The sequence below is a fragment of the Eumetopias jubatus genome, unplaced genomic scaffold (assembly GCF_037043125.1).
Source record: "Eumetopias jubatus isolate StellerSeaLion01/CBP00866 unplaced genomic scaffold, mEumJub1_p1.0 scaffold_2, whole genome shotgun sequence".
Lineage (NCBI taxonomy): Eukaryota > Metazoa > Chordata > Mammalia > Carnivora > Otariidae > Eumetopias > Eumetopias jubatus.
Window position 1 is genome coordinate 131,326,133 of NW_028274808.1, and position 25,641 is coordinate 131,351,773.

The 25,641-nt window shown below is 40.5% G+C and overlaps 2 protein-coding genes across 4 annotated transcripts in view; one reads left to right on the forward strand and one right to left on the reverse strand.

Moving 5' to 3' along the window:
* The window catches only part of ABCG2 (ATP binding cassette subfamily G member 2 (JR blood group)), a 138,387-nt gene that overhangs the window by 90,642 nt on the left and 22,104 nt on the right, over positions 1-25,641 (forward strand). For all 3 annotated transcript variants that reach the window (XM_028117754.1, XM_028117753.1, XM_028117755.2), the window contains 8 exons: positions 5,399-5,620; positions 12,341-12,400; positions 13,122-13,236; positions 13,804-13,956; positions 16,639-16,796; positions 21,835-21,986; positions 23,454-23,558; positions 24,524-24,771. In XM_028117754.1, the coding sequence (XP_027973555.1) occupies positions 5,418-5,620; positions 12,341-12,400; positions 13,122-13,236; positions 13,804-13,956; positions 16,639-16,796; positions 21,835-21,986; positions 23,454-23,558; positions 24,524-24,771 (1,194 nt within the window). In that variant the 5' untranslated portion in view covers positions 5,399-5,417. The remainder of the gene's footprint in view (positions 1-5,398; positions 5,621-12,340; positions 12,401-13,121; positions 13,237-13,803; positions 13,957-16,638; positions 16,797-21,834; positions 21,987-23,453; positions 23,559-24,523; positions 24,772-25,641) is intronic.
* On the reverse strand, positions 8,955-10,290 carry LOC114220090 (phospholipid scramblase 1-like). The gene has a single exon (XM_028117757.1). It carries the CDS (start codon positions 10,169-10,171, stop codon positions 9,191-9,193), a length of 981 nt encoding a protein of 326 aa, XP_027973558.1. The 5' UTR covers positions 10,172-10,290; the 3' UTR covers positions 8,955-9,190.

Sequence of the window (25,641 nt, forward strand, 5' to 3'; positions counted from 1 at the left end):
GGGAAGGGGGTCAGGTGTCTTAAATTTTTGTCTATTCTTATCTCTTTGGATCATCAATTGGGTTCCTTCCTGTGAGGCATCTTTGTTTTTGAGTAACATAAAAGCCTGAATGTAAGGAATTTTATCCCAGATCATGTGAACCTGAAAAACATTTGAGTTATTTTTATCTTTGAGTTTTAGAATGCCCAATTTCTACAAGCTCTTGCCTTTAAACTTAATTAAATAGAGCTCCTTTACAAATTAATTTTAGCAATACCATCTGGAGGTAGAGAAAATATCTCATTTGTAACGCATATGGATACATATACACAAATGAGATGCAAACCAAATTTAGCCTCTGTTTCAGTAATATTTGTGGAGAGGATATGAAAGACCCACTTTCCAGATATCTTCCTTTTATTAAAGCAAATCTGATTGTAAAATAGCGTTATAATTTATGGATCCATTAAATAGTTATTTTCCATTGCCAGTTAGAACATGATCAGTTTTATCCACAGATAGCAACAAAGAAGCCAGGTGAAGCCCAGAGTACCTTCTTGAGCTTTGGTTCCTCCCCAGAAGCCAGGAGCTTCACTGGTTAAATCAAACAGCTTCCTAGTTTCTGACTGCTTAGTTTTACAGCTGGCTTTCTTTAACTGTGTACACAAGAAAACTAATCCAGGGGCGCCTGGGTGGCTCAGATGGTTGAGCGTCTGCCTTCGGTTTGGGTCATGATCCCAGGGTTCTGGGATCGAGCCCCACATGGGGCTCCTGGCTCTCCCGGGGAGCCTGCTTCTCCCTCTCCCTCTGCCTCTCCACCAGCTCATGCTCTCTGTCTCTGTATCTCTGTCTCAAGTGAATGAACAAAATCTTTAACAAGACAAAAAACAAAAAACAAAAAAACAAACTAATCCGGTCCAAAGAACTGCATTTGGGATCTGAGACTCAGGTTATCCTTAAATATTCCCATTAGTAAGCACTTGTAAGTATATGCTCCATATGTATTCTACATATAGCCTGTCAGAGTTTTCTGTGGGTGGTGGTTGTTTTTCTAGGGGCTGTTCAGCTTTTGAAGCATGGTTCCCCATTCCTTTTGGTTTCAGTTTTCTTTTTAGAATAAGGCTTGAATAAGATCTTTGAGGTTTTGCTGAGTCATTTTGACCTTGGTGGGAGATATTAAAGCATAACTTCCTGAGAGCCCAGTAGCAGGGCCCACAAACGTTAAAAGTTGAAAATTTCCTTTATCATTGGCTGCTTAAATATTTCTTTTTGTAAAGATTTTACTTATTTATTTGACAGAGAGAGACAAAGCGAGAGAGGGAACACAAGCAGGGGGAGTGGGAGAGGGAGAAGCAGGCTTCCCGCGGAGCAGGGAGTCCGATTCGGGGCTGGATCCCAGGACCCTGGGATCATGACCTGAGCCGAAGGCAGACGCTCAACGACTGAGACACCCAGGCATCCTTGGCTGCTTAAATATTTGCTCAGTTTTTTAGCCTCTAGCAACTTCTTTCTGCCTGGTTTTTCTGAATTTTGCCCCACCCATGTCTGCGGAAAAGGCACAGAATGCTAGGTTTACCTCTGTGTTCCCTGCTTTCCAGGAATTTGGCCCTGCAAGTTCTGCTTTGGTTACTCTCATCAGAGAGAACTTTTCAAATAATTGCCCCTTACATTTTATCTATTTTCATGGTTGTTCTTAGGAGAATGCTTGGTTTGGAAAAGTTAGTCCATCATAGCCAGATAGAAAGTTCTTCATGGATAACTTTGATTTTTAAAAATTAAAGCTAGGATTGTCAACTATACTTCAATTAAAAAAAAAAAAACAAACCAAAAACAAAAAACTAAGTTTATGGACATTTCATATTTCAAACCTAGTTCACAAGCTATTAAATATGTTAATCTAAATCTTTTTAATCTAAATCTTCTATAACTTGTCTAATGAAGCATTTTTAAACTCCTTTTATAAATTTAATACTCAGTTTTTGGTTTAAATTCTTTACCTGATTCACTATTAGTTTGGTTTTCTAAATCATTTTTATAGCTAATTCTAAATCTTCCTGGAATTTAAATATAGTCACCCATTATGGAAGGGATTGTGTCATCCCAAAAAGTTTTGTTGGAGTTTATTTTCTTGGCTAATTGAGGGAGCATAACAACCAAGGGTATAAAGTCTGGAGCTATATCAGAGAAACTTCTCTTGTCCCTGACTGCCAGAATTAACCCCCTTTTTTGTAATAACTATGTCATAAACTCCAAAATAAAACAAAAACAAAAGCAGGGTGATGGTGATCATGTGGTCTGCCCCTAATCTTGAGTTGTCTCATAATCTGGTTTTCAAACCAGGCAAGTCTTTCTCCCATTCATCTTTCTTCTGCTTCATGAATTTTGATTAATTTTCATATTCTTTATTTACTTTCTAAATGTTTAATTGACAGCTAATTGGAATTTATGCATTCAGAGTTGTGTCTGCCTCCCTAATATAGTTCCCATGGTTGTTCTTATCACTGCAATATGGCCTATTCATTGGAAATGGAACTATATATTGCGTTCCAGTTTAAAACAGACTTGTTTTTAAAAAAATGCTTGGGTGCCTGGATGGCTCAGTCATTAAGCGTCTGCCTTTGGCTCAGGTCATGATCCCAGGGTCCTGGGATCGAGTCCCACATCGGGCACCCTGCTCTGCAGGAAGCCTGCTTCTCCCTCTCCTACTGCCCCTGCTTGTGTTCCCTCTCTCTTGCTGTGTCTCTCTCTGTCAAATAAATAAATAAAATCTTTAAAAAAATTGAAAAAATAAAAAATGCTTAATATATTTTATTGAATCTACCATATCTCAAAAAAATTTTTTTTAAGATTTTATTTATTTATTTATTTATTTATTTGAGAGAGAGAGTGTGAGCACACACATGGGAGGGGCAGAGGGTGAGGGAGAAGGAGAGAGAATCTGAAGCAGACTCTGCGCTGAGCACGGAGCCCATTGGACTCCATCCCAGGGCCACAAGGTCATGACCTGAGCCAGAATTAGGAGTCAGATGCTTAACTGTCTGAGCCACCCAGGTGCCCCCAAAATATTTTTTAAAAATTTTATTTATTTATTTTTATTATTAACATATAATGTATTATTTGTTTCAGGGGTACAGGTCTGTGATTCATCAGTCTTACACAGTACACAGTGCTCACCACAACACATACCCTCCCCAATGTCTTATCACCCAGCCACCCAGCCACCCCATCCCTCCCACCCCACTCCACTCCAGCAACCCTCAGTTTGTTTCCTGAGATTAAGAGTCTCTTATGGTTTGTCTCCCTCTCTGGTTTCTTCTTGTTCATCTTCTTTATCCATTCATCTGCTAATGGACATCTTTCTATGGTGCCAATTTATGATAACATTATCTGTTTTTATGGAGACAGAAAAGTCTATTCCACTTACTGCTGGATATAATATAATAGTCAACAGCTATTACTTGAAACTATCTTCAGTATTATAACCCTATTTTATATATGCATAAGCATAAAGTATCTTTTGTTCTAAGGCAAAAAATTTTTAAATCAACTTATGTGTGTAGCACTCACATAAATGTTCATTTGATTGAACATCTTCTTTTTCCATTCAACTGTTGTTGGACATCTGGGCTCTTTCCATAGTTTGGCTATTGTGGACATTGCTGCTATAAACATTGGGGTGCAGGCACCCCTATGGATTAAATACATTTGTATATTTGGGGTAAATACCCAGTAGTGCAATTGCTGGGTCATAGGGTAGCTCTATTTTCAGCTTTTTGAGGAAACTCCATACTGTTTTCCAGAGTGGCTGCACCGGCTTGCATTCCCACCAACAGTGTAGGAGGGTTTCCCTTTCTCCACATCCTTGCCAACATCTGTCATTTCCTGACTTGTTAATTTTAGCCATTCTGATTGGTGTGAAGTGGTATCTTATTGTGGTTTAGATTTGTATTTCCCTGATGCCAAGCGATGTTGAGCACTTTTTCATGTGTCTGTTGGCTATTTGGATGTCTTCTTTGCAGAAATGTCTGTTCATGTCTTCTGCCCATTTCTTGATTGGATTATTTGTTCCTTAGGTGTTGAGTTTGATAAGTTCTTTATAGATTTTGGATACTAGCCCTTTATCTGATACGTCATTTGCAAATATCTTCTCCCATTCTGTCAGTTGTCTTTTGGTTTGGTTGACTGTTTCCTTTGCCGCTTTTTGGGCCCCTGCTCACAGAGAACTGGCCCAACTATGCCGCCGATCAGGGTTTATGGCAACCCCGAGCTGAGAGCCCATTCCTCGGCTCACTCTTTGTGGCTGGCTTTCCTGGTCTGATACCTGGGAGCTCTGTTACACTCAGGCACCCCCAGTCTTTCTGTGACCCCAAGGGTCCTGGGACCACACTGTCCCAGCGAGGGTTCCACCCCCCACTTAGCCACTGGAGCGACGTCCCTCAGCGGAGCCGACTTCTAAAAGTTTGGACCTTGTGCTCTGCTGCTCTATCACTTGCTGGTAGTGGCTGACGGAGGCCCCCTCCCCCGCCGTCTATCTTCCCAAATACCTCCTCGGATTCACTTCTCCGCACGTCCTACCTTCCAGAAAGTGGTTGCTTTTCTGTTCAAAGAGTTGCTGCTATTCTTTTCTTTGATATCCTGTGAGTTCGTAGGTGTTCAGAACGGTTTGATCCCTATCCAGCTGAATTCCTGGGACCAGACGAAATGCAGATCTCCTACTCCTCTGCCATCTCGGACCATGTCTGCCCCCAAAATATTTTTATTTAAGCATGTAATCAGTATAAAAATGACTAATGAGGTATTTTACATTCTTTTAAAGTTAGAGCTTCATTTTTATTTTTTTTAATTGAGATATAATTGACATATACCATTATGTTAGTTTCAGGTGTGCAACATAATGATTTAATATTGTGTATATTGTGAAATGATCACCACAAAAAGTCTAGTTAACATCTATCACACACAAAGTCACATTCTTTTTTCTTTTTTTCCTTTTTTTAGATTTTATTTATTTATTTGACAGAGAGAAACACAGCGAGAGAGGGAACACAAGCAGGGGGAGTGGGAGAGGGAGAAGCAGGCTTCCCGTGGAGCAGGGAGCCTGATGCGGGGCTCGATCCCAGGACCCTGGGATCATGACCTGAGCCAAAGGCAGACGCTTAATGACTGAGCCACCCAGGCACCCCTCACATTCTTTTTTCTTGTGATGAGAACTTTCAAGATCTGCTGTTTTAACAACTTTCAAATATACAGTGCAGTGTTGTTATCTGTAGCCACCATGCTGTACATTATATTCCCAGGACTTACGTATTTTATAATTGGAAATGTGTACCAAAATGGACTTGTTTTAAGTGTACTCTTATTGGTGTTTACAATCTCATTTATCTGGACTATCAACTTACTGTTGCTTTTCCCTCTACAGAAAGGCCAAAACTCTCCAGATGTCTTCCAATAATGATCAAGTTTTTATCCCAATGTCACGAAGAAACACCAGTGACCTCTCCAGGATGACCTCCAACAACCCGAAGACATTTACTGAAGTAGCCGTGTTAAGTTTTCATAACATTTGCTATCGAGTAAAAGTGAAGAGTGGCTTTCTTCTTGGTCGAAAAACAGTTGAGAAAGAAATCCTGACAAATGTCAAGTATGTGCATGAATTTGTATTAAAATAGTTTATTGACATACAGTGAGCTTTACAGGTTTTTGCTTATTGCAAATAAAGGTGTTACAAACATTTGTGTGCAAGTCTAATCAGACATATAGACACATGCTTTTATTTCGTGTGGCTAACTTGGAGTGAAATGGCTGGGTCACATATTAGGTATATGGTTAGCTTTAAAGGAACTGCCAAACTGTTTTTATTTATTTTATTGAAAAAATTTTTAAAAGATTTTATTTACTTATTTGAGAGAGAGAGAGAGATCACAAGCAGGGGGAACGGCAGGCAGAGGGAGAGGGAGAGGGAGAAGCAGACTCCCTGCTGAGCAGGGAGCCTGACATGGGGCTCGATCCCAGGACCCTGGGATCATGACCTGAGCCGAAGGCAGATGTGTAACAGACTAAGTCACCCCAGGCACCCCTGCCAAACTGTTTTTAAAGTGGTTGTTCCATGTGCATCAACTTTAGTTTGAGAAACTGAACAATTAATGTGTCATTTAGTTTTTTTCTGGGTATGCCCTGGGGTTCACTAGCAAGCGACTGGCTGTATGTATGATTTACTAGTTCTTGGTCATGGGGATATAATTGTCATCTCTGGAGCTTTAGTTTTCTGATCTTTGAAACAGAGAAGATGTGCGGCTGTACCTTATGAGCCAGACACTTTTAGGTACTTATGCACTTTATGTCCTTTATGTTCTAGATGCTAGAGTCAGGTAGTTGAAATGACAGTATGCTGTAAAAGTACTTTGGTTTTCAAATACACTTGTTTTAAATGAGTGGTCGGTTTATTTTTATTTTTTATTTATTTTTATTTTTTTTAAAGATTTTATTTATTTATTTGACAGAGAGAGAGATAGCGAGAGCAGGAACACAAGCAGGGGGAGTGGGGGAGGAAGAAGCAAGCTTCCTGCTGAGCAGGGAGCCCGATGCGATGCGGGGCTGGATCCCAGGACCCTGGGATCATGACCACAGCCGAAGGCAGCCGCTTAACAACTGAACCACTCAGGCGCCCCTATTATCATTATTGTTGATACTCTCATTGTTTCTGATTCGGTTAGTGGGAGACCTTTGCTTTTTTTAACTCATTCTTTTGACCTGTCCTCTCATTTGAGTATTTTTTGACACAGCAAGAAGTTTCAGACTCCCTGAATACTTACCCTGCTTCAGACCTGGAATCAGCTGTTGTTCCTTTTTGTGGAGGATGGTATTTACAAACCACGATCTGGGTGTTTGGGATATTTGTTGCTGTTGGGATGTCCTATGTGCTATGCCTTCTCAGTGGGTAGACCCAGGGAGCACATACCTGTATATATGTATACACACATGTACCTATACGTGTGTCTAAAACTTGCTATATCTACCTGTGTATATAGATTAAAACCTAGGACTTCTCATTAATACCTCCAATTGTAATCTAATACCCCAGCATTCTTTCCACATTTCTGTTTGTAAAACATCTCAAAAAGTGAAAACCGTGGCTCTCATTATCCTTGATACACTTACTGATTTGCTCACTTTTCTCTTTCTTTAATACAAGTAAATAGCCCACCCTTCAGCTGTCACCTCGCTTCCTCCCATGTCCCTTCACAGCCTGTGTTCTGTTACAGCTATTGAGTTTTTCCTACTTCTTGACGTTTTTTTTTTGCAAACTTGTCTTTTTTTTTTTACTGTAAGTAATTGTTATTTATAAAAATGCAGAGACTCACTTATTCAACAAATTTTAGACATCTGCTAGGTGCTTGACATCGTGCAAGATGCTAGTGACATAGATATATCCTCTGTTCTCAGAAACCTTCTAGTCTAATGATGGATTCAGACAAGTAAAGCATATCACTGTGTTATGCTACCGTGATGGAGGGATGGGAAGGCCCTGTGGAAGCCCCTAAACTTAAATTGGAGGGCCGGGGGCATGAGAGAGAAAGTGAAGAGTGTGTTATAGTGTGTGTGTGTGTGTGTGTGTGTGTGTGTGTGTGTGTGTGTGTGTGTGTGTGTGTGTGTAGAGCAGGGTAGGCAGGGATGGTGCTCCAAGCAGTGGGAGTGGCATGGACTTCTTCATAAAATGAGACCAGAGGATTAACCATTATGCACTAAAATGTAATCGATGTGACATGAGTCCTTCAGCTAGGTTTCACTTGATGTGTTCAGCATTTAGTGATCTACCCATTGTATACCACTGGCTGCATGCTATGGTGGGGTGGGTAGTAACACGAGATGACACCAATATTGTTTTTGTTTTTTAAGATTTTATTTATTTATTTGACAGAGAGATAGCGAGAGCAGGGAACACAAGCAGGGGGGGTGGGAGAGGGAGAAGCAGGCTTCCCGCAGAGCAGGGAGCCCGATGCAGGGCTTGATCCCAGGACCCTGGGACCATGACCTGAGCTGAAGGCAGATGTGTAACCGACGGAATCCCCCAGGGGCCCGAGATGACACCGTCTTGTTGACAGGGTTTTACAGTACAGTGAGGGACACTTTCCTGCACGCAAAGGCTGTAAAGCAGTAAATAAGGGTGGGAACTGAGTTTTGAGGGATGATAGTAGCGTGGAGAGCGGGGTGAGGAAACAAGGGAATTGTAGGCCATAAACCAGAACAGGGGTCAACAGCCTTTCTGTAAAGGACCTGCTAGTAAATATTTTCAGCTTTATGGGCCATACATCTGTGCTGCAACTACTCAGTTCTGTCACTGTAGCGTGAAGGCAGCTGTGGATGTAAATGAAAGAGTGTGGCTCTGTTCCAGTAACACTTTATGAAAACAGAGAACAGGTGACTAGCTCTTATCTTCTGATCCCTGGACTAGAGTGCAAACTCCACGTGGCCTAGGGATTTGTTTTATTCTCAGCTCTGTCCCATGTCCTAGAAGAGGGTCTTGTCATCCATAGTAGTCACTGGATAATTGTGTTGAATGAATGGAAGGAGAATTAGCCACTGCTCCCAACTGGAACTCTTTCTTGCATTTGTGATTGTACGTTATGGTTGTTTTCTGTAATGTTAGGGTTTAATGCCAAAGTAAACCCAACTCGGGGACCTGAAAGATTGTCCTAGAGTGTTCACATTCAGTTTTGGGTTAATCATTTAGGATTGGTTGGTTCTTATTTGAGAAGGTATTTTATTTTTTTATTTTTTTTTTAAATTGGAACTATATTTAATAAAATGTAACTTTTTATATTAAAATTACTTCAATAAGGCTTTAAATAATTTTCTCTAAAAATTGAAAATAAAAGAGATTACAGTTCAAAACAATTTACCATGGGAAGTTTCATGATTAAATGTAAAAATTCCCATGTCCTTTCTCCAAAATACATAAAGAAAAAGAAAATGTATGAAATAAAAAATGCATAAAAACATTTATAAGTGATATAGAAAATAAACTCATAATTTGAAAAGTCATATATGACAGGAGCTTCAGGCATCACAGTATAATTCACATATGCTATAAGTCATTTCAGTAAAGAAAAAAAAAACAGTGAGCTTTTCTTTTACATAGTCCCAATCAATACACAGACTTCAAACTTTCTGAGGAGACTTTCATTAATCCACCATCACGCTCCTTTTATTCTCAGTTTCCACTGCTTTCAAAAAACATGAAGTCAACGAGAAAACATGCACCGAGCATCACAGCTTTCATTTTCACATCAAGGTCTAAAGGGAACTGGATGCCAAAGTTATCAGCATCTGTAAATGCTTCTCTCATGAAACCAGTCCACTGCTTGGAAATCTTTCCAACCACATTTTCTTCATCAAGAGATCTAATCTCAAAATCAACATCTGCACAACAGCTGCATAGAAGACATGGAGCAATAATTTTTAGTACATCCTCTCTCCTCTCATTTTGAATTGTAAACCTTGGCAGGCACGGATGCCAGATCTGCGTAACATAACCTATAGGTACACCAGGAGGAGCATAGATTGCTATCTCCTGAAGACAGCAGGGGCAACAACAGCTGCCACACCTTAGTGGTCTCTCCAGAGTTATAACTTCTCGGCCCATATTATCAAGAATCCTCATGGTAAAAGGCCTAGAAGCCCCACAGCAATTTCGGGTACAGAAATCCGTATCCTCTGCTGCAAAGTAAATCCTTTGTCCAAAGCTGTTCTTAATTTCATATCTGTTATTACTTTCAAAACCTGTTAAGACTTCCAGAAGCTCAGTTTGCTGATGAATCAGTATCTGATCTATCTGACTTAAATATTCCAATCCAGGTGGACAGTCTAATGGAGGTGGTGGTTCTGGCATGCATGGTACCCCTGCAGGTCCACCTGGCTGATTATACACTGGCTGGTGTTGGACAGGAAAGCCTACTGGGCCAGCACCTGAATAATCAGCTGGCGGAATTGAGTAGCCAGCCTGAGGGCCAGGATAGCCAGCCTGAGGGCCAGGGTAGCCAACCTGGGGGCCAGGGTAGCCAACCTGGGGGCCAGGGTAGCCAGTATGTTCTGGAGGTCCTTGGAATGCTGCTGAAGGATATTCAGGGAGATGTCCAGGAGGTAAATTTGTTCCTGGATGAGGAGCATTCATTTGCCCACTTTGTTTTTCCATGATTTAAAGAGCTGGATCAGGTTCTTGCCAGGTTCTTCAGCGCGGCCGGAGAGGTGTACTGTACTAAGGGGGCACTGAGCCTGCAAGGAGGTTTCGGGCAGGAGACACCTGCCGGGCCAAAGAGGCTTGAGAAGGTATTTTAAAAACCTGGAAAAGTTTTCTGACAATGACATCTTAGTGAATAACAAGCTTATTTCTGGTTATTTAAGGAGAAGTTACTGGGTATCTATTTATGAAGAAGATGCATCAAGAGTTACAGATAAATGCATCTTGAGAGTTCACTCAACCAGTTTGTCTTTTTACATTTGGGGGCAGGGGAAGACATCACTGAAAGAATAAGAGATCTTTCTTTCTGTTCTACAGCTTGTTCCTGGTTTATCAAACTCATTGTATTTGTCCAGTGTTTCAGTGAGAGACACCTCAGTTCATGAGCAGAGTGAAAGCTACCTTTCACCCTAGCATCCACCAGCCATTTTATAGTTGTGACAATTTAAGCACAATAGTCAGTAAATGCTGAGGTCCTCCTTGGTTGAGGCACTGTGGTACAATTGCTTCGTGAAGTTTATCACTCATGGTTATATAGCCATAGATTGGCTTATGTGAAAATCATTACCTGGGAATGAGGTAGATTTCAGCTTTGGAACAGATACTGTTTTTTCTGTGGAATAAATTTTGATTTATCAGTTCCAATACAGATTGGGCATAGACACCAAGGTTTTGAAAGGGCTTTTTCAAGGTCTTTATTTTATCACACCTGTTTAACTGGAGAGGCCCTACTGTTTTCTTTTTCTTTCTTTCTTTTTAAATATATTTTTAAGAGATTTTATTTGTCTATTTTAGAGGGGAGGGAGGGGCAGAGCCAGAGGGAGAAGGAGTCTTAAGCAGATTCCGCATGGAGCCCGGAGCCCAACACCGGGCTCAATCCCAATACCCTGAGATTAGGCCCTGAGCCAAAAACAAGAGTCGGACATTTAACTGACTCTACCACCTGGGTGCCCCTGGAGAGGGCCTACTTTTAATTCTCCTTTCTCCAGTCCATTCTCCTTATCAGTCTACTGGTTGCCTTCAGGATAAAATTCAAACTACTTGCCTTCTTCTTCAGTCTGAGCACAGTAAACCCTGCCTTAATTTTTTCCAACTTTTTGCTCTCTTGAATATTCACTACCCTTAAACATCTACTTAGCTTGTTTGGGACGTGCTTTGTGTACTCCATGTCTATATATCCTTAAAGGTTGTTCCTTATAGAAAGTGGCATCTACCACTTCTATGCTGAGAATTTTCCAGTCCACTTACCTGATACTTTATAGGGAAGAAAATGATATATCCTGAGGGTGCATGTTTTACTTTCTTTTTTTAGAAAATATTTTATGTATTTATTTGACAGAAAGAGAGGCAGCCAGAAAGGGAACACAAGCAGGGGGGAGTGGGAGAGGGAGAAGCAGGCTTCCCGCTGAGCAGGGAGCCCGACGCGGGGCTCGATCCCAGGACCTCGGGATCAAGACCCGAGCCGAAGGCAGGTGCTTAACCAACTGAGCCACCCAGGCGCTCCCATGTTTTACTTTTCTAATTCAGTAAAAATTTTGTGAGGGTTAAGAATTGGTGTTTCGTTTTTTACCCCAGAGGTGCTTTATTCTTAGCCATTGAATTTCTACTTCACATATATTGTTTCTTAATCTGACTAGTTTTAAGTGGTGAGGACACTACTGGTAATTCTAGAAATCCATTGATTTATTAATTGTGTAGAACCTGACTAGGTAGCAACTGAGGTGATTTGAAGTAAATCAGTTAATGTCATCAAACATTAGTTAAGACTTGCTGCGTTCTTCACACTGGGTTAAGAGGGTGAATGTAACAGAGATGTTTAACCAGAATCTGTTACTTTAAGGAAACTTGAAATTTCAAAAAATATAAATGGTTTAGAGAAGAAGTAAAAGGAGTTTAGAGGGACCCAAGCCATTTTTCTTACAGGTCTTGACTAGTGATTAAGATCCTTTGTTTGCTGGACTTATGTTAATTGACATTTCAGTGTCTTTTTCATTTAAGCATTGGTTTGTGCTTGTTTTCTGTTTATAGTTTACTCACTTTCATTGAGTGTATTAGAAGCAGACCGTAAATTTATAGAACCGGTTTTGAAGCGGGCCTATAAATTGATATGTTCTGTGTTTACAGTGGCATCATGAGACCTGGCCTCAATGCCATTCTGGGACCCACAGGTGGCGGCAAATCTTCGTGAGTATAATAGCATAAGTCAGCTTTTTCTTTGCAGTTTTAATGTGCTTTTCAAGATGACTTTTATGTGAGTAGGTGTGTGTCGAGCATTCGCTGCATGTCTAGTGTGGTTCTAGGCGCTGTGGATAACATGCATGATGCTAGCTTGTGGTGGTCCCAAGAACTGGGAGATCTTACTTGGTCAGCTTACTAACAGGACACGATAACAGGACATGATTGGCATACAGCTGTTGGCTATGATTTGAGCTAATGGGGAGGGAAAGGAGAGAGAAAAAAATTCAAAGTGGGGAGATGGAGCCAAAGGGCTAAGTGAAGACTTGTGTCTTAGACAAAGGAGCACATCGTCTGACTTGAGACCCCCAAGGTCACACGACCTGGAAGGCTGTTTGGGAAGTCTGTGCTGGATCAGCCAGCGGGGACTTGTTCCGTGTTTCTGAGTTATATTGTAGTATATACTAAAAAAGGGAAGGTGAGAATTCAAAAATGTACGTAATTTTATGATGAATCACTAAATTCTACTCCTGAAACCAATTTTATCATGTAAGTTAATTAACTAGAATTTAAATAAAAATTGAACTTGAGGAAGTACCTGAAAAAAATATACATAATTTTAGGTGATCCGTGGACTTTCTTGATCGGTTAATATTCTAACTTAAGCAGAATTTGGATTTAGAGTAGCTGAGAGTTGGAGAAAAACAACAATGTATATGTCCTCTCACAGGTTGTTAGATATCTTAGCTGCAAGGAAAGATCCGAATGGATTATCTGGAGATGTTTTGATAAATGGAGCACCTCGACCTGCCAATTTCAAATGTAATTCAGGTTATGTGGTACAAGTAAGTATTTGTGGATTTGTATTTTAGCTTTCTTCTATTTCTATATGAGCGAGTGCCTTGGCTGATAGTTCAGTGTACTTCCAGCTGACCAAATGACATATTCGTGGAACCAATTTTCTTCACACCAGCCTCTCATAATCTCCTGTTAAGATTCAGAGTGGTGTTAAATGAAGAGGCAGGAGAATCTGGAATATAACTGCTATACGGGCAATGATATCCATTCTAGTTATCATTTCCACAAGACACTATTTTCCCCTTTTGCCCTTCCCCTAGCTTAGAAAGCTGTTTTGCTAAATCCTGTATAAAGCAGTCTGGACATGTCTGCTAGGAGTAATCATAATTACTTGTGTCGGTTTGGATGTACAGATAGGGAATGAAAATTAGGCCATCCGGCTTTTTCAGCTGTCGGTGTTTGGAGTTGCTGTCATTTGTCTAACTGCAAGTTCATCATTAGCTAGGACTTTGTGTTGGATATGTTATTCTTGTGGATTAAGTTACACGTACTTAAGGGTGATGGTATTAAAAAAGATCTAATATGTCTTGTTAAAAATGCCATTTTGCTTTAAGGATGATGTCGTGATGGGAACTCTGACAGTGAGAGAAAATTTACAGTTCTCAGCAGCTCTCCGGCTTCCGACAACTATGACGAGTCATGAAAAAAATGAGCAAATTAACAAGGTCATTCAGCAGTTAGGTCTGGATAAAGTGGCAGATTCCAAGGTAATGTGGAAAAACCAGACAGGATCATAGCCAGCAAATAGGATCTCACCTGTGCGGATACTCTAACTCTTCTTCAGAAGTTTTCTATAATATGTGTGGTCAATAGTGGCTGCTGTCTGTAATGATGAGAAACAGGACTTGTTACATAATATGAAGATGGAAATTAACGAGAAAAAAAAATCTAAAAATATCTGAATCCTGGAAATGAAGTGTTTGGCAGGCTGGTCTAGTATATAGAAGAACATGAGGCCCTTTCCGTGTGACTACAGCTCTTGATGTTCTCCCACACTGTTTGTCATGTCTCAGCCACTGTCTTCCCACTAACTTTCCTTCTTCCTGTTTTCTTTCCCCTTTTAGCTCTCCTTCCTCTTCCTCCAGGAGACTTTGTTCCCTTGCTTTTGAGGTATATTTCTAGAATTTTTAAATGACAAAAATCCAAGGGTTCTGGCTCTGTGTTTCACTTTGCTATAATTTGGCTTTCAAAATAATATTTAGTCAAAGTAGGGTTTCTTTCTTTCTTTCTTTCTTTTTTAAGATTTTATTTGTTTGAGAGAGACAGACAGATAGTAAGAGAGAGCACAGCACGGGGGAGAGGGAGAAGCAGGCTCCTGGGCAGGGAGCCCGCCGTGGGACTCCATCCCAGAACCCTGGGATCATGACCTGAGCCGAAGACAGACGTTTAATCAACTGAGCCCACCAGGTGCCCCTATTTCTAACTTGTGTAGCATCTGAGTTGTTTTTCTGTAGCCTTTCTTTTGGCACTTTGGTCTCTTATTTCTTCCTCCCTCCCTTCCTATCTTCTTTTCTTCTGCCAGTACTTATTTACAGACTGGTGTGTTATGTGTTGGGCTCTTGGGTTTTAGAGATAACAGCTGTGGGCAAGAGAGACAAAAATAACTCCTTTTGTGGTTGGGCAGAGTCAGGAGGAAGAGGTGAGATAAACAAGGGAATTTTATAGTTGATGACTAAGGATGAAAGATTTGCTGGGAAGACATTTGAAGCTTTGGGTGAAGATGAGCTTTTTTTAGATTATGGTGGCTATAGTTCAGCTTTGTTTTTAGATTTTATTTTTCAGTAATCTCTACACCCAAGCTGGGGCTTGAACTTACAACCCTGAGATCAAGAGTCGCATCCTCTACTGACTGAGCCTGTGATGGCAGTAGTTTCCCCTGGATATATATATCCCTTACTTAGAGATAATGAAGAATGGGGCTATTCTGCTGGCTGCTGCTTCATGTCATACTGTCTGACATTCTAGAAAATTGTAGAATGTATTTTGCTTGTATTTCATTTGAAAGCATGACTCTGAGAAGCCACCATTTACCACTTATTTTTGTTTTAGGAGTTTATGAGTTTGGGTTTCCTTTGCCTTGGCTCTGTTTATTTGATTTTGTCTTTTTAGTAAGGTTCTTTCCAATCTTTGCCTTTAGGTACAAGTTCTTTACCAACAGGCAGTCATTGCCCTAACTTCCTTGCATGTAATTCCAGGGAATATGAGCTGAAGGTATAGTTTTTGACTTCTTGGACTTTATTTATCTAATTAATTGAAAATACATTTAAAAATTTTTACTTTTTATGAAATTTTAAATATAACAGAAATGTAGAGAGAATAGTCTAATTACTATCGTAATCACGGTTGTGGTGTAATTAATATAATGGTTTGATTACTAATAATATTGACCTAGATTTCCCAGTTGTTAACATCTTATCCCATACTTCCTTCAGCTTTTTTTTTCTGAAATATTTTAAAGAAAGTTGTAAATATCATATTTTACTCCTGAATACTGATTATGCGTCTTAAGAAAAAAGACATTTGCCTACATTACCACAGTACCATGATTAACCAACAGAATCAACGGTATCTTACTATCAGCTATGTTAAGCCATATTCATTCACATTTTCCCAGTTGTCTCCAAAATGTCTGCTATAGCTCAATTGTTACAAGATCCAGTCAAGGGCATGAGTAGCACTTGATTATTATCTCTTTGAAGACTCTTAATAAAGGAATTATTTCCTACCTCCTGCTTCTCCCAAAACCTTCTGGCTTCCCCCACTCCCCTGCCCTCCACACACAGTGACGTTGACTCGCTGAAAAGACTGGGCCAGTTGCCCTGTAGAATATTCTGCCTTCTGGATTTGTCTGAATGAGTCAGGAATTCTGTAGTGAGTTGGGATATAGGCAGGGTCAATTTGGGAAGCCTTATGGTGATTGAAGAGGTACTTATGTGGTGTTGATAGAAAGTGAACTTTCCCATTTGCCAAGCCCACTGAGGACTTTTGGAGGAGTGGGGAGAGAGGGTCTAAGAAGACTAATAAATTATAGATGCTTTCCCCTTTTCCTCTTCCACCTTAATCTCTCTTTTGCTTTGTGATTTCACAATACCAGGGCCATATGTTTTAGGGTTCTAACTTAACTATCTTAAAACTAAATATTTCACTTGATAGGGAACATGAAGTACCGTTAAGCATGGTATTCATATCAGGCTTAGCCACTTACCTGACTTGAGCCTCAGTTTGCTCATCTTACTAAAGAGAAAACCACCTCTTCTCCCATGTTCCCATATTTGGAATAAATGAGGATAATGAGATAAAGTGCCCTGTAAGGGGTTGGCACATTGTAGGACCTCAACAAATGGTAGTAGCTGTGGTTGTAATTGTTAATAGTGATATTTGTGTTTTAGGTTGGAACTCAATTTATACGTGGTGTGTCTGGAGGAGAAAGAAAAAGGACTAGTATTGGAATGGAGCTTATTACCGATCCAGCCATCTTGTTCCTGGATGAGCCCACAACTGGCTTAGACTCAAGCACGGCAAATGCTGTTCTTTTGCTCCTGAAGAGGTAAATGCGATGGGAACATTACTCTTTCATTCATCCAGTATCTGGTCACCTGCTGTATACCAGGATTATTCTCAGTGCAGGGAATTCGAGAGTAAGCACAATATACAAAAATTTCTTCCTTCTTTGTTGGAGGGAAATAGTCAACTGACAAATGTAAGTGTTTCAAGAAAAGTGAGGCAGGGTAAGGGTGTAGCAAAAGATGGCTGTGGTGAGGGTAGGGGTGCTCTATTATATAGCAGGATGGTCAGGGAAGACCTCAATGATGTGACATGTGAGCTGGGAGCAAGTGAGTGAGACCTGGATCTCTGGGGGACGAGAGTCCTAGCTGGAGGCAAGAGGCAGTGGGTCCTAAGGCAGAGCATGCCTGATGTGTTTGGAAACATCAAAAAGGCCAGAAGGACTGGACCCCAGTGAACTAAGGGGAATGGAGATTGCTTACTGATTAGTTTGCTGGGGCTGCCATAACGTAGTACCACAGACTGGGTGACTTTAACAATAGAAGTTCAGTTTTTCACATTCTTGGGAGGCTAGAAGTCTAAGATAAGAGCGTCCGCAGGATTATTTCTTCTGCGGTCTCTCTCCTTGGCCTGCAGGGAGCTGTCTTCAGTCTGTGTCTTTATTTCATTTTCCCTTGGTGCATCTGGGTCCTCATCTCGTCTTCTTATAAGGACACTGGTCCTTATTAGATTAAGGCCCACTCATACGACCTTATTTAACCATAATTACCTCTTTAAAGACCCTATCCCCAAATACAGCTATATTCTGAAGTACTAGGGGTTAGGACTTCAACATGAATTTGAGGGGGACACAGTTCAGTCCATAGCAACTGGAATAGGACATGAGATTGAATGAGTGGGTGGCAGATTATACAGGCTTTGTAGGCCACTGCAAGAACTATGGCTTTTATGGTCTCTAGGTGACATGGGGACTTTTAGAGAGTTCTAGAACAGAGGAGTGTCAGCCGTGTAGAGAAAAGACTGTATAACTGGGCAAGGTGAGTACAAGGAAACCAGTCAGAAGGCTGTTTGTATTAGTTCAGTTGAGATAATGATGCTGGCTTTGAGTAGGATGGTAGTGGTGAGGTGGTGAGAAGTCGTGGATTCTGGATCTATTTTGAACATAGAACCAACAGGATTAGACTAGTTCATGAACTGGACACGGTGTGTGGTTATTGAGAGACCCAACTTTCTAAAATTTAGGGCCCGAGAAATGGAAGAATGGAGAAAAGAGTTGCATTTACTTTTATTCTTCCAGTGGGAGGAATATGTTTATAGGAGAAATTTCAGAAGGTAGATTTTGGACATCTAAAGAAAATTTTAAAAAATTTTAACCTTACAGAAGAGTTACAAGACTAGTACAAAGAAATCTTATGTCCTCTTACCTAGACTCCGCAACTGTTACCATTTATCTGCATTTGCTCTTCCTCCAACCCTCCACCCCACATAGTCTTTTCCTGACATCATGTACCTTCACCCCTAAATACTCTGGAGTGTAACTACAAGAAACAAGGATGCTCCTCCTACATCATTACCACCTTCTACACCTCCCAGTCGGGAAATCTACATTGCTGCCATCACCACTATCCAACCCAGAGACTCCAGTTGGACTTCACCAGTTGTCCCAGAAGTGTCTCTTTCTCCTTTTTGACTCAGGATGTTTTCCAGAAACACTTGTTTAAATCTTTTCTAATCCTGAACAGTTTTTCAGTCTTTCTTGGGTCTCACATCCTTGTCTTGTCTTCAAGAGTACATTTCGTAGAGTGGCCCTCAACTTGGATGCATCCAGTGTTTCCTTATGACCAGACTCAGGCCATGAAATCTTGGCAGGGGTACCACAGAAGTAATGCTGTGTTCTTCTGCATAAATGAGGAGCTGCCTGATTTTGACTTCTCCCACCATGGGTGATGTTCATGGCCATCACCTGGTCATGTTGGTGTCTGCTGGGTTTACCTGCTGTGAAGTAACTCTTATACCCTTTGTAATTGGTTAGTATTTGAGATAATTGGATATAATGTCCATACCCCGTTCCTCATCAAATTTCCACCCACCAGTTTTATCATATACTAGCAGTTTCTGCCTCCATCAGTTACTGGTGCAATGGTTGCCAAGTGATTTTCTATTTACATCATTCTTTCTACATATATTAGTTGGCATTCTACTGTAAAGAACTTTTCCTCCTCCTCTATTCATTTATGTTTTCTCATATTCTTATTTTAGTCAATGGATCAATGGATTATATAATGTTATTCTTACTTATTTTTATGATTAAATTAACCCTGATTTGGCCATCAGAAGCCCCTTCAGTCTGACTTTTGTGTCCTTTTGACATGTCCCCTAATCATACTTTAAGCAGTTCTTTACTTATGGTCAACAAGATGTTCCAGGCTCATCTTGTCCTTTTCCCACGTCAGGTATTTCTCTAGGGAGTCCCGGTACCTTCTGATGTAGTCAGAATTTAGAAACCAAGATCTGATTAGTGTGCTCGCTGCTACTGCAGTTTCGTTGCTTCCAGACCAACTTAGCAGACATACGAGGAAATACTTGTGTACCTGTGTGTGCATATGTAACACAGAAATATATTTCTATATTTTTTTATTAAAGATTTTAAGTAATCTCTACACCCACCGTGGGGCTTGAACTCACAACCCTGAGATCAAGAGTCGCATGCTCCACAGACTGAGCCAGGCAGGTGCCCCTATTTCTATATTTTTATATGGAAGATATATGGAATATTAATTATTTATATATGTATATATATAGTTTGAATAGAACGATACATGCAAACATACATCTGTAACTATCGCTCTGTTAGCATGTGTATATTAAAAAACCCACGAGTGCATAATATTTCCAGTGCAGTCTAACGCCTGAATGTTCTTTTTAGTCTTTGCCTTTTCCATGTTTGTAAATGATTTTTTAGACAGGCAAAAACTTAGCTGTCATTATTTCAATACATTTACTTACTTGCTAAGCCAAGTAACTTAATTGTTAAATATAACTAATCTCCTAGTCACTCTGGCCATTTTCTTTGCCCACCACTTCTGGGACTGCTCCCTACCACCCCAAGTTTTTTTCTTTTCTAAGATTTTATTTGACAGAGAGAGGCACAGCGAGAGAGGGAACACAAGCAGGGGGAATGGGAGAGGGAGAAGCAGGCTCCCCGCCGAGCAGGGAGCCCGATGCGGGGCTTGATCCCAGGACCCCGGGATCACAACCTGAGCCGAAGACAGATGCTTAACCCACTGAGCCACCCGGGCGCCCCACCACCCCAATTTTTTTTTAAAAGCTACCACACACATCATCTTCATATGACATCCCCTCCTTGTCATTACCTTGCTTCTTCAGATGCTCTTGCCTCATAAGCAAGTCTCTGTGCTAGGATAAGAAGAAATGGGAAGATTTTAGACATCTTAAGTTTGAGATGGCAGTTGCACATTTAAATGAAGATGCCAGGTAATGGGTCTAGGGTTCAGGTTTTGTTAGGGAATGCATGATACTTTGTTGATCTGTAAGTGTGTTAACAGTGTTCATTAGAGAATGGTGGATTGATGTGGAATACTGGACTATGTTGTGTTTTATCCTGTTTTGCACTAGTTGGCACACAAGCATCTTTCCTTGCACCGGAGGGCTCTAACCTAGAATTTCTCACACTCCACTGTGCACACTAATCACTGGGGTCTTGTTAACATCAGATTCTGTTTCCACGGCTCTGAGATGGAGTCCGAGTCTACATGTCTCCTGGGAGTTACTGATCCTGTTGCCGTTGTTCCTCAGACCACAAGGCTGTTGCAACGAAGCACTTCCCTACTTCCAGTCCTTCACTGGCTCTTTCTTGCCCTCTGATGAAAGCTGCAGCTTCTGAGTGAACCGACTCATCATAGGCTTGATTTTTGGGGCGGTCTCTTTTCCTAGCTTCTTCCCCTCCCCTCCCCCACCCCGCCCCAGTCCCCGCACACACATCCAGGCTCTGCAATGACACGGAAGTACTTGTAGTCTCCTTAGGTAGACCTGTTATTGCACACTTTGTTGCCATCTTCCTTCCCCGTGACTACATTTTCTCTTCTTGGCTTACTCTGGTTGGCCCCTTTGATGCACTACTTACGTTATCTTCAGACCGGGTTATGGTCTTCCATTTTGCTTATAAGGAACCCTCAGCTTCTTTTATTCCACGCTGTACTGAAATGGTTGGATCTGCTGGCCTGATCCCCTTTGAGGCAGAGCAAGCTTGAACCCACTGCCAACATGTAGTAAGTGCTTAGAAAATGCTTAAATTGACACGATACCTCTCACAAAATATTTTCAATAATGACAGGTTTTCAGCAGTGATTTTGGCCTTTGTTTCTTCTATCCATGAGTAGTACTTCTTGTGTAAAGGTAGTTTAGCAATGTTTTGGCCTTGGAATCAGACCAGGGATCAAATCCCAGGCCCACTCCTTACTAACTGTGACACTTAGGGCCGGTCGCTCAGCCATCTAAGTCTTATCCGTAACATAAAGGTAATAATATTGGTACTGCCTTGTAACAGTATTGTGAGAATTGAGAAAAGTATGAAAGTATATAGCAAAGGCATAGTAAGTACTCAGTAATGTTAATTGTACCGTTAGGGCAAAAGAATGAAAACCAATTCCTAAAGAGCCAGGGGATTTCAATGATCAGTGAGAATGGGGCATCCAACCATCATTTTAATATTTAGTCCATGATATGTTTTCCAAGCTTGAGTGTACTTATAGATTACATGGGTGCTTGTTAGAAATATGGATTCACTTGCCCAGTAGGTCTGAGAAGACTGTCCAGGGATCTGCATTTTTCATTAATACCCTGGATGATGGTGACTGCCCATGGACCACACTTTAGAAACCCTAGTGTTTCATAAAAGCGCTGAATTTAGGTCTCCTAACTATCAGATAATATGAAATGAGAAGTTAGTAAGAGAAAATCAAGTCAAACTAAGAACAGATGATCTGAAGGCAGGAATAAAGTTGCCATGATGTTCACGTTTCAGATGTTTAATGACTTTTATTTTTTCGCTTTTAACTTAGGATGTCTGAACAGGGACGAACAATCATCTTCTCCATTCATCAGCCTCGTTATTCTATCTTCAAGTTGTTTGATAGCCTCACCTTGTTGGCCTCAGGAAGACTAATGTTCCATGGGCCTGCCCAGGAGGCCTTGGGGTACTTTGCATCAGTGGGTATGCTTGACTTTTTCACACAGTAAGATCCTTTATTAATAGAATCCTGAAAGAGAGCAAAGGAGGGCTCTTAGGAGTGCTGTTTGGTCTTTGAGTAGACATCCTATGGCTTCTGCCACTCCAGAACATCTTTGGTTAGTTTGGTGCTAGAGGTTTTCTTCACTTTACGGTGCTAGCTTGTTCTTTAGATCTCTTTCCTGTCCTATTTGACTACGCCTGCCTATGTATGAATATTTCTACTGGGTCTGTATCTGATTCTCTTCCCAGTTCTCGCAACCTTTCCCTAACAGTTCAGTAAATATGTTGGCCTCATAACCAGTTATCTCTCAGGCGAACATTTTTTAAAAGGCTTAATAATATCCCCAAATAGTTTGTCTTCTTGTCCAGATTATGGATCAGGCTTTCTCATTTTATTCCCTTGTATGGGATGTTGGTCTGCTTTGGTGGGGGTTCATGAAGATGCTACTTAAAATTTTCTAGTAACATTAAATTACAGATTTAGGCCTTGAAGGGGTATGGGTGACTTACCAGTCAATAGAATGACTCATTGTGAGTCTTTGAAGGGCTCACACTTCTGACAGTTTTGAGCTGCCTGGTTCTATTTAGAATGGAAATATATAATTTTTGTTTTATGACTCATGCAGTAGTGTTTCACTTTAGAGATATTTGGATAGGATTATAGACGGCGCTCAATGACTCCAAATATAGTTTTAGATGTTCATTAGCCATCTTTTTAAAATTTTTGTTTAATCTTTCTCATTTAAAGTTAACAGGCACACACAGGTCTAGGGCGTTTAGAGGAGATGAGCCTAATAGACTACAGGCCAAATTGAGTTCAGAGGATCATGCTACAGAAGTTGAGATAAGCATTTACTTGTGTGGTGCCAGTCATATTCTCTTGGGAGTGCTGCTCTGGGGATTTGTTCTCTATTATTGGAATTATGACAGCACAACAAATGATCATTTGGCAGTCCCCTGGTGAACTGGGAGAACAGAATACACCCCCTGGCCTTTCCCAAGTGCCATTTTGCTGTGCCTTAGCATTCTTTGCTTCTTGCCTTGCTTTGAGGAGCGTTAGTCCTAGCTACAGCTTTTTTTTTTTTAACTCAATTTTTTCCCCTTGGACCTATATTTAGATTTTTGAAGCGGTTCTGATAAGCATCAGAGCATACTGTTAGCTGTTTCAGGTCTCATGAATTATAATTGGTAAGGACCAGATATTAACTTAAGATATTTTGGGAGTTCAAGGTTGGTTTTGAGTATGTTGTTTTTCTGGAAGACAGAGCGTTGTTGAAATGTCATGTGATTGAATACATAAAAAGGAAGGATAAATCAGTGAAAGAAGAGGAAAAAAGATGAGGGAGAAGTTGATTCTCTTCCCCTGCCTCACCTCTCTCACCCCTGAAAGTGAGTTTTTACTTTCCAAGACCATCAAGTTTATATACCTGAGTTGCCTTCTTTTTGTAGGTTACCATTGTGAGCCTTATAATAACCCCGCAGACTTCTTCCTGGATGTCATTAATGGAGACTCTTCTGCTGTGATATTAAACAGAGAGGACCAAGACGGTGAAGGTATGTGAATCTATTGAGAGTCACAGATTATTGCCGAACTGAATTGGCTGAAGTTTAGCCATGTGGCAGCTCAGTAAAACATGGCTTTGTGAATTTATATTAATGCTGAACTCTGATAACAGTTGTCTTAGTCTGTTTGGGCTGCCGTAACAAAGATACCTTAGACTAGGTGGCTTAAACAATAATCATTTATTTCTCACAGTTCTGGAGCTGGAAGTCCAAGGTGTAGGGTGAAGGTACCTACAGACTTGGTGTCTGTTGAGAACCCGCTTCCTGGTTCAAAGATGGGTGACCGTCTTCTCTGCCTCCTCACATGATGGAAGTGAAGAGGGGCCTCTTTTGTAAGGGTTCTAATCTCATTCATGAGGGCTGCACTCTCATGACTTAATCACCCTTCAAATATCATCACCTTGGGGATTGGGTTTCAGCATATAAATCTTGAGGGAACACGAACATTCACTCTATAGTATTGGTCAACATAGATTTTGTTTTCCATGGTTGCTATGTTTTTTATTTAATGTATAAATGAGTATTTATGTGATAGTGTCACTTCTAAGGGGAAGTTTCATTTAAAAAAAATGCCCATTGTTTATATAATGTTGTGAAATAAGAAACTTGGCAATTTATATATTTGCATATAGAAGAAAAAAAGGACCAGGTTTGTATATTAGGAATTGTAACTCCCTATGGTAAGAAGTTTATTTTAAAAAAATTAGGGTTCAAATGTTGTAGTTAGGAAAAGATCAGTAGGTTTGCTGTATTCATAAATTTACGGAAGCCGTCGGCCAATTAACTATATTTTTCTAATGTTGTAAAGCAATGACAGATCTAATAATTTTTTATACTCAAGTGTTAGAATTAAGATGTCAGGGAAGAATCTAAGCAAGGGGTTACAGAAAAATGGGCTAAATCAGTTGTTATTTTATTAATAATGTTTCCGTTCTTTATCTACTTTTGTTCCAAAGTCAAGGAGACTGAAGAGCCTTCCAAGAGAAGATCTCCACTCATAGAAAAAATAGCTGAGTTTTATGGCAACTCTGACTTTTGCAGAAAAACGAAAGATGAGTTAGATCGACTCATAAAGGGTCATAAGAGGACGAGCTCAACCTTTAAGGAGATCACCTATGCCACCTCCTTCTGTCATCAACTCAGATGGATTTCCAAGCGTTCATTCAAAAACTTACTGGGCAATCCCCAGGCCTCTATAGCTCAGGTAACCTGACAGATTCTTCTGATTATTCTGGGACATACTCATGTGGGAACATTAGGTTCTGGTATAATCTGTTTTGGGATTATGCTTATCTTCTGCCCAAGCTTCCATTTATTTATCCCCACTCCATTTGGAATATAAAAACAGCCAACAGAACAAGTGAAACACCATGAAATTTTTACTATGGAAAACTTTTTTTGGTGTGTGTGGTTTTTTTTTTTCTTTTGACTACTTAATTAAGACTTTTTGTTGATTTAAACTAGCTGGAATGGGCAATCTTTGTTGAAAAATCTTTTCTTCAAAAATTGTGAAATAAAGGAAATGTTTAGCCACATTTAGGATTTTCTGGTGGCTGCATGCATCCATTTCCTGACTCATTCAGCAAATTCTCATTGACCGTGTGTGGCATTTTGGGAGCTTGTATACAGTGGTGAACAAAATGGGCGAAAATAAAACCCCTGTTCTCATAGAGCTTGTTTTCCTATGAGGTGTGACAGATGACAAATTCATACAGTAATGAACTAGATAGCAAGTCATATGGTAGAAGGAGCTATGGAGAAAGTTTAAGCACAGTCGGGGAGAAAGGAAGAGAAGAGAGAAGGAAAGGAGAATGGGAGAGAGGGAGAGAGCAGAAAGGAGTTGATTGCATTTGAAGTCAGGCGGTCAGGGAAGCCTCCATCTAGATTCACTGAATGCACCTGAAGGTCACAGGGGTCAGCTGCTGTCTCAGGGAAGAGCCTGTGTGCAAGCGCTCTTCCCCATCATTGACCTTCTTCATTTTAGGGTTCTCATCTTAGGAAAGCACTAGGTACCTAAAACAGTTGGCAGTTAACACAACGTAGTAAGCAGGCTTGAATCCTGTTAAATAAGACT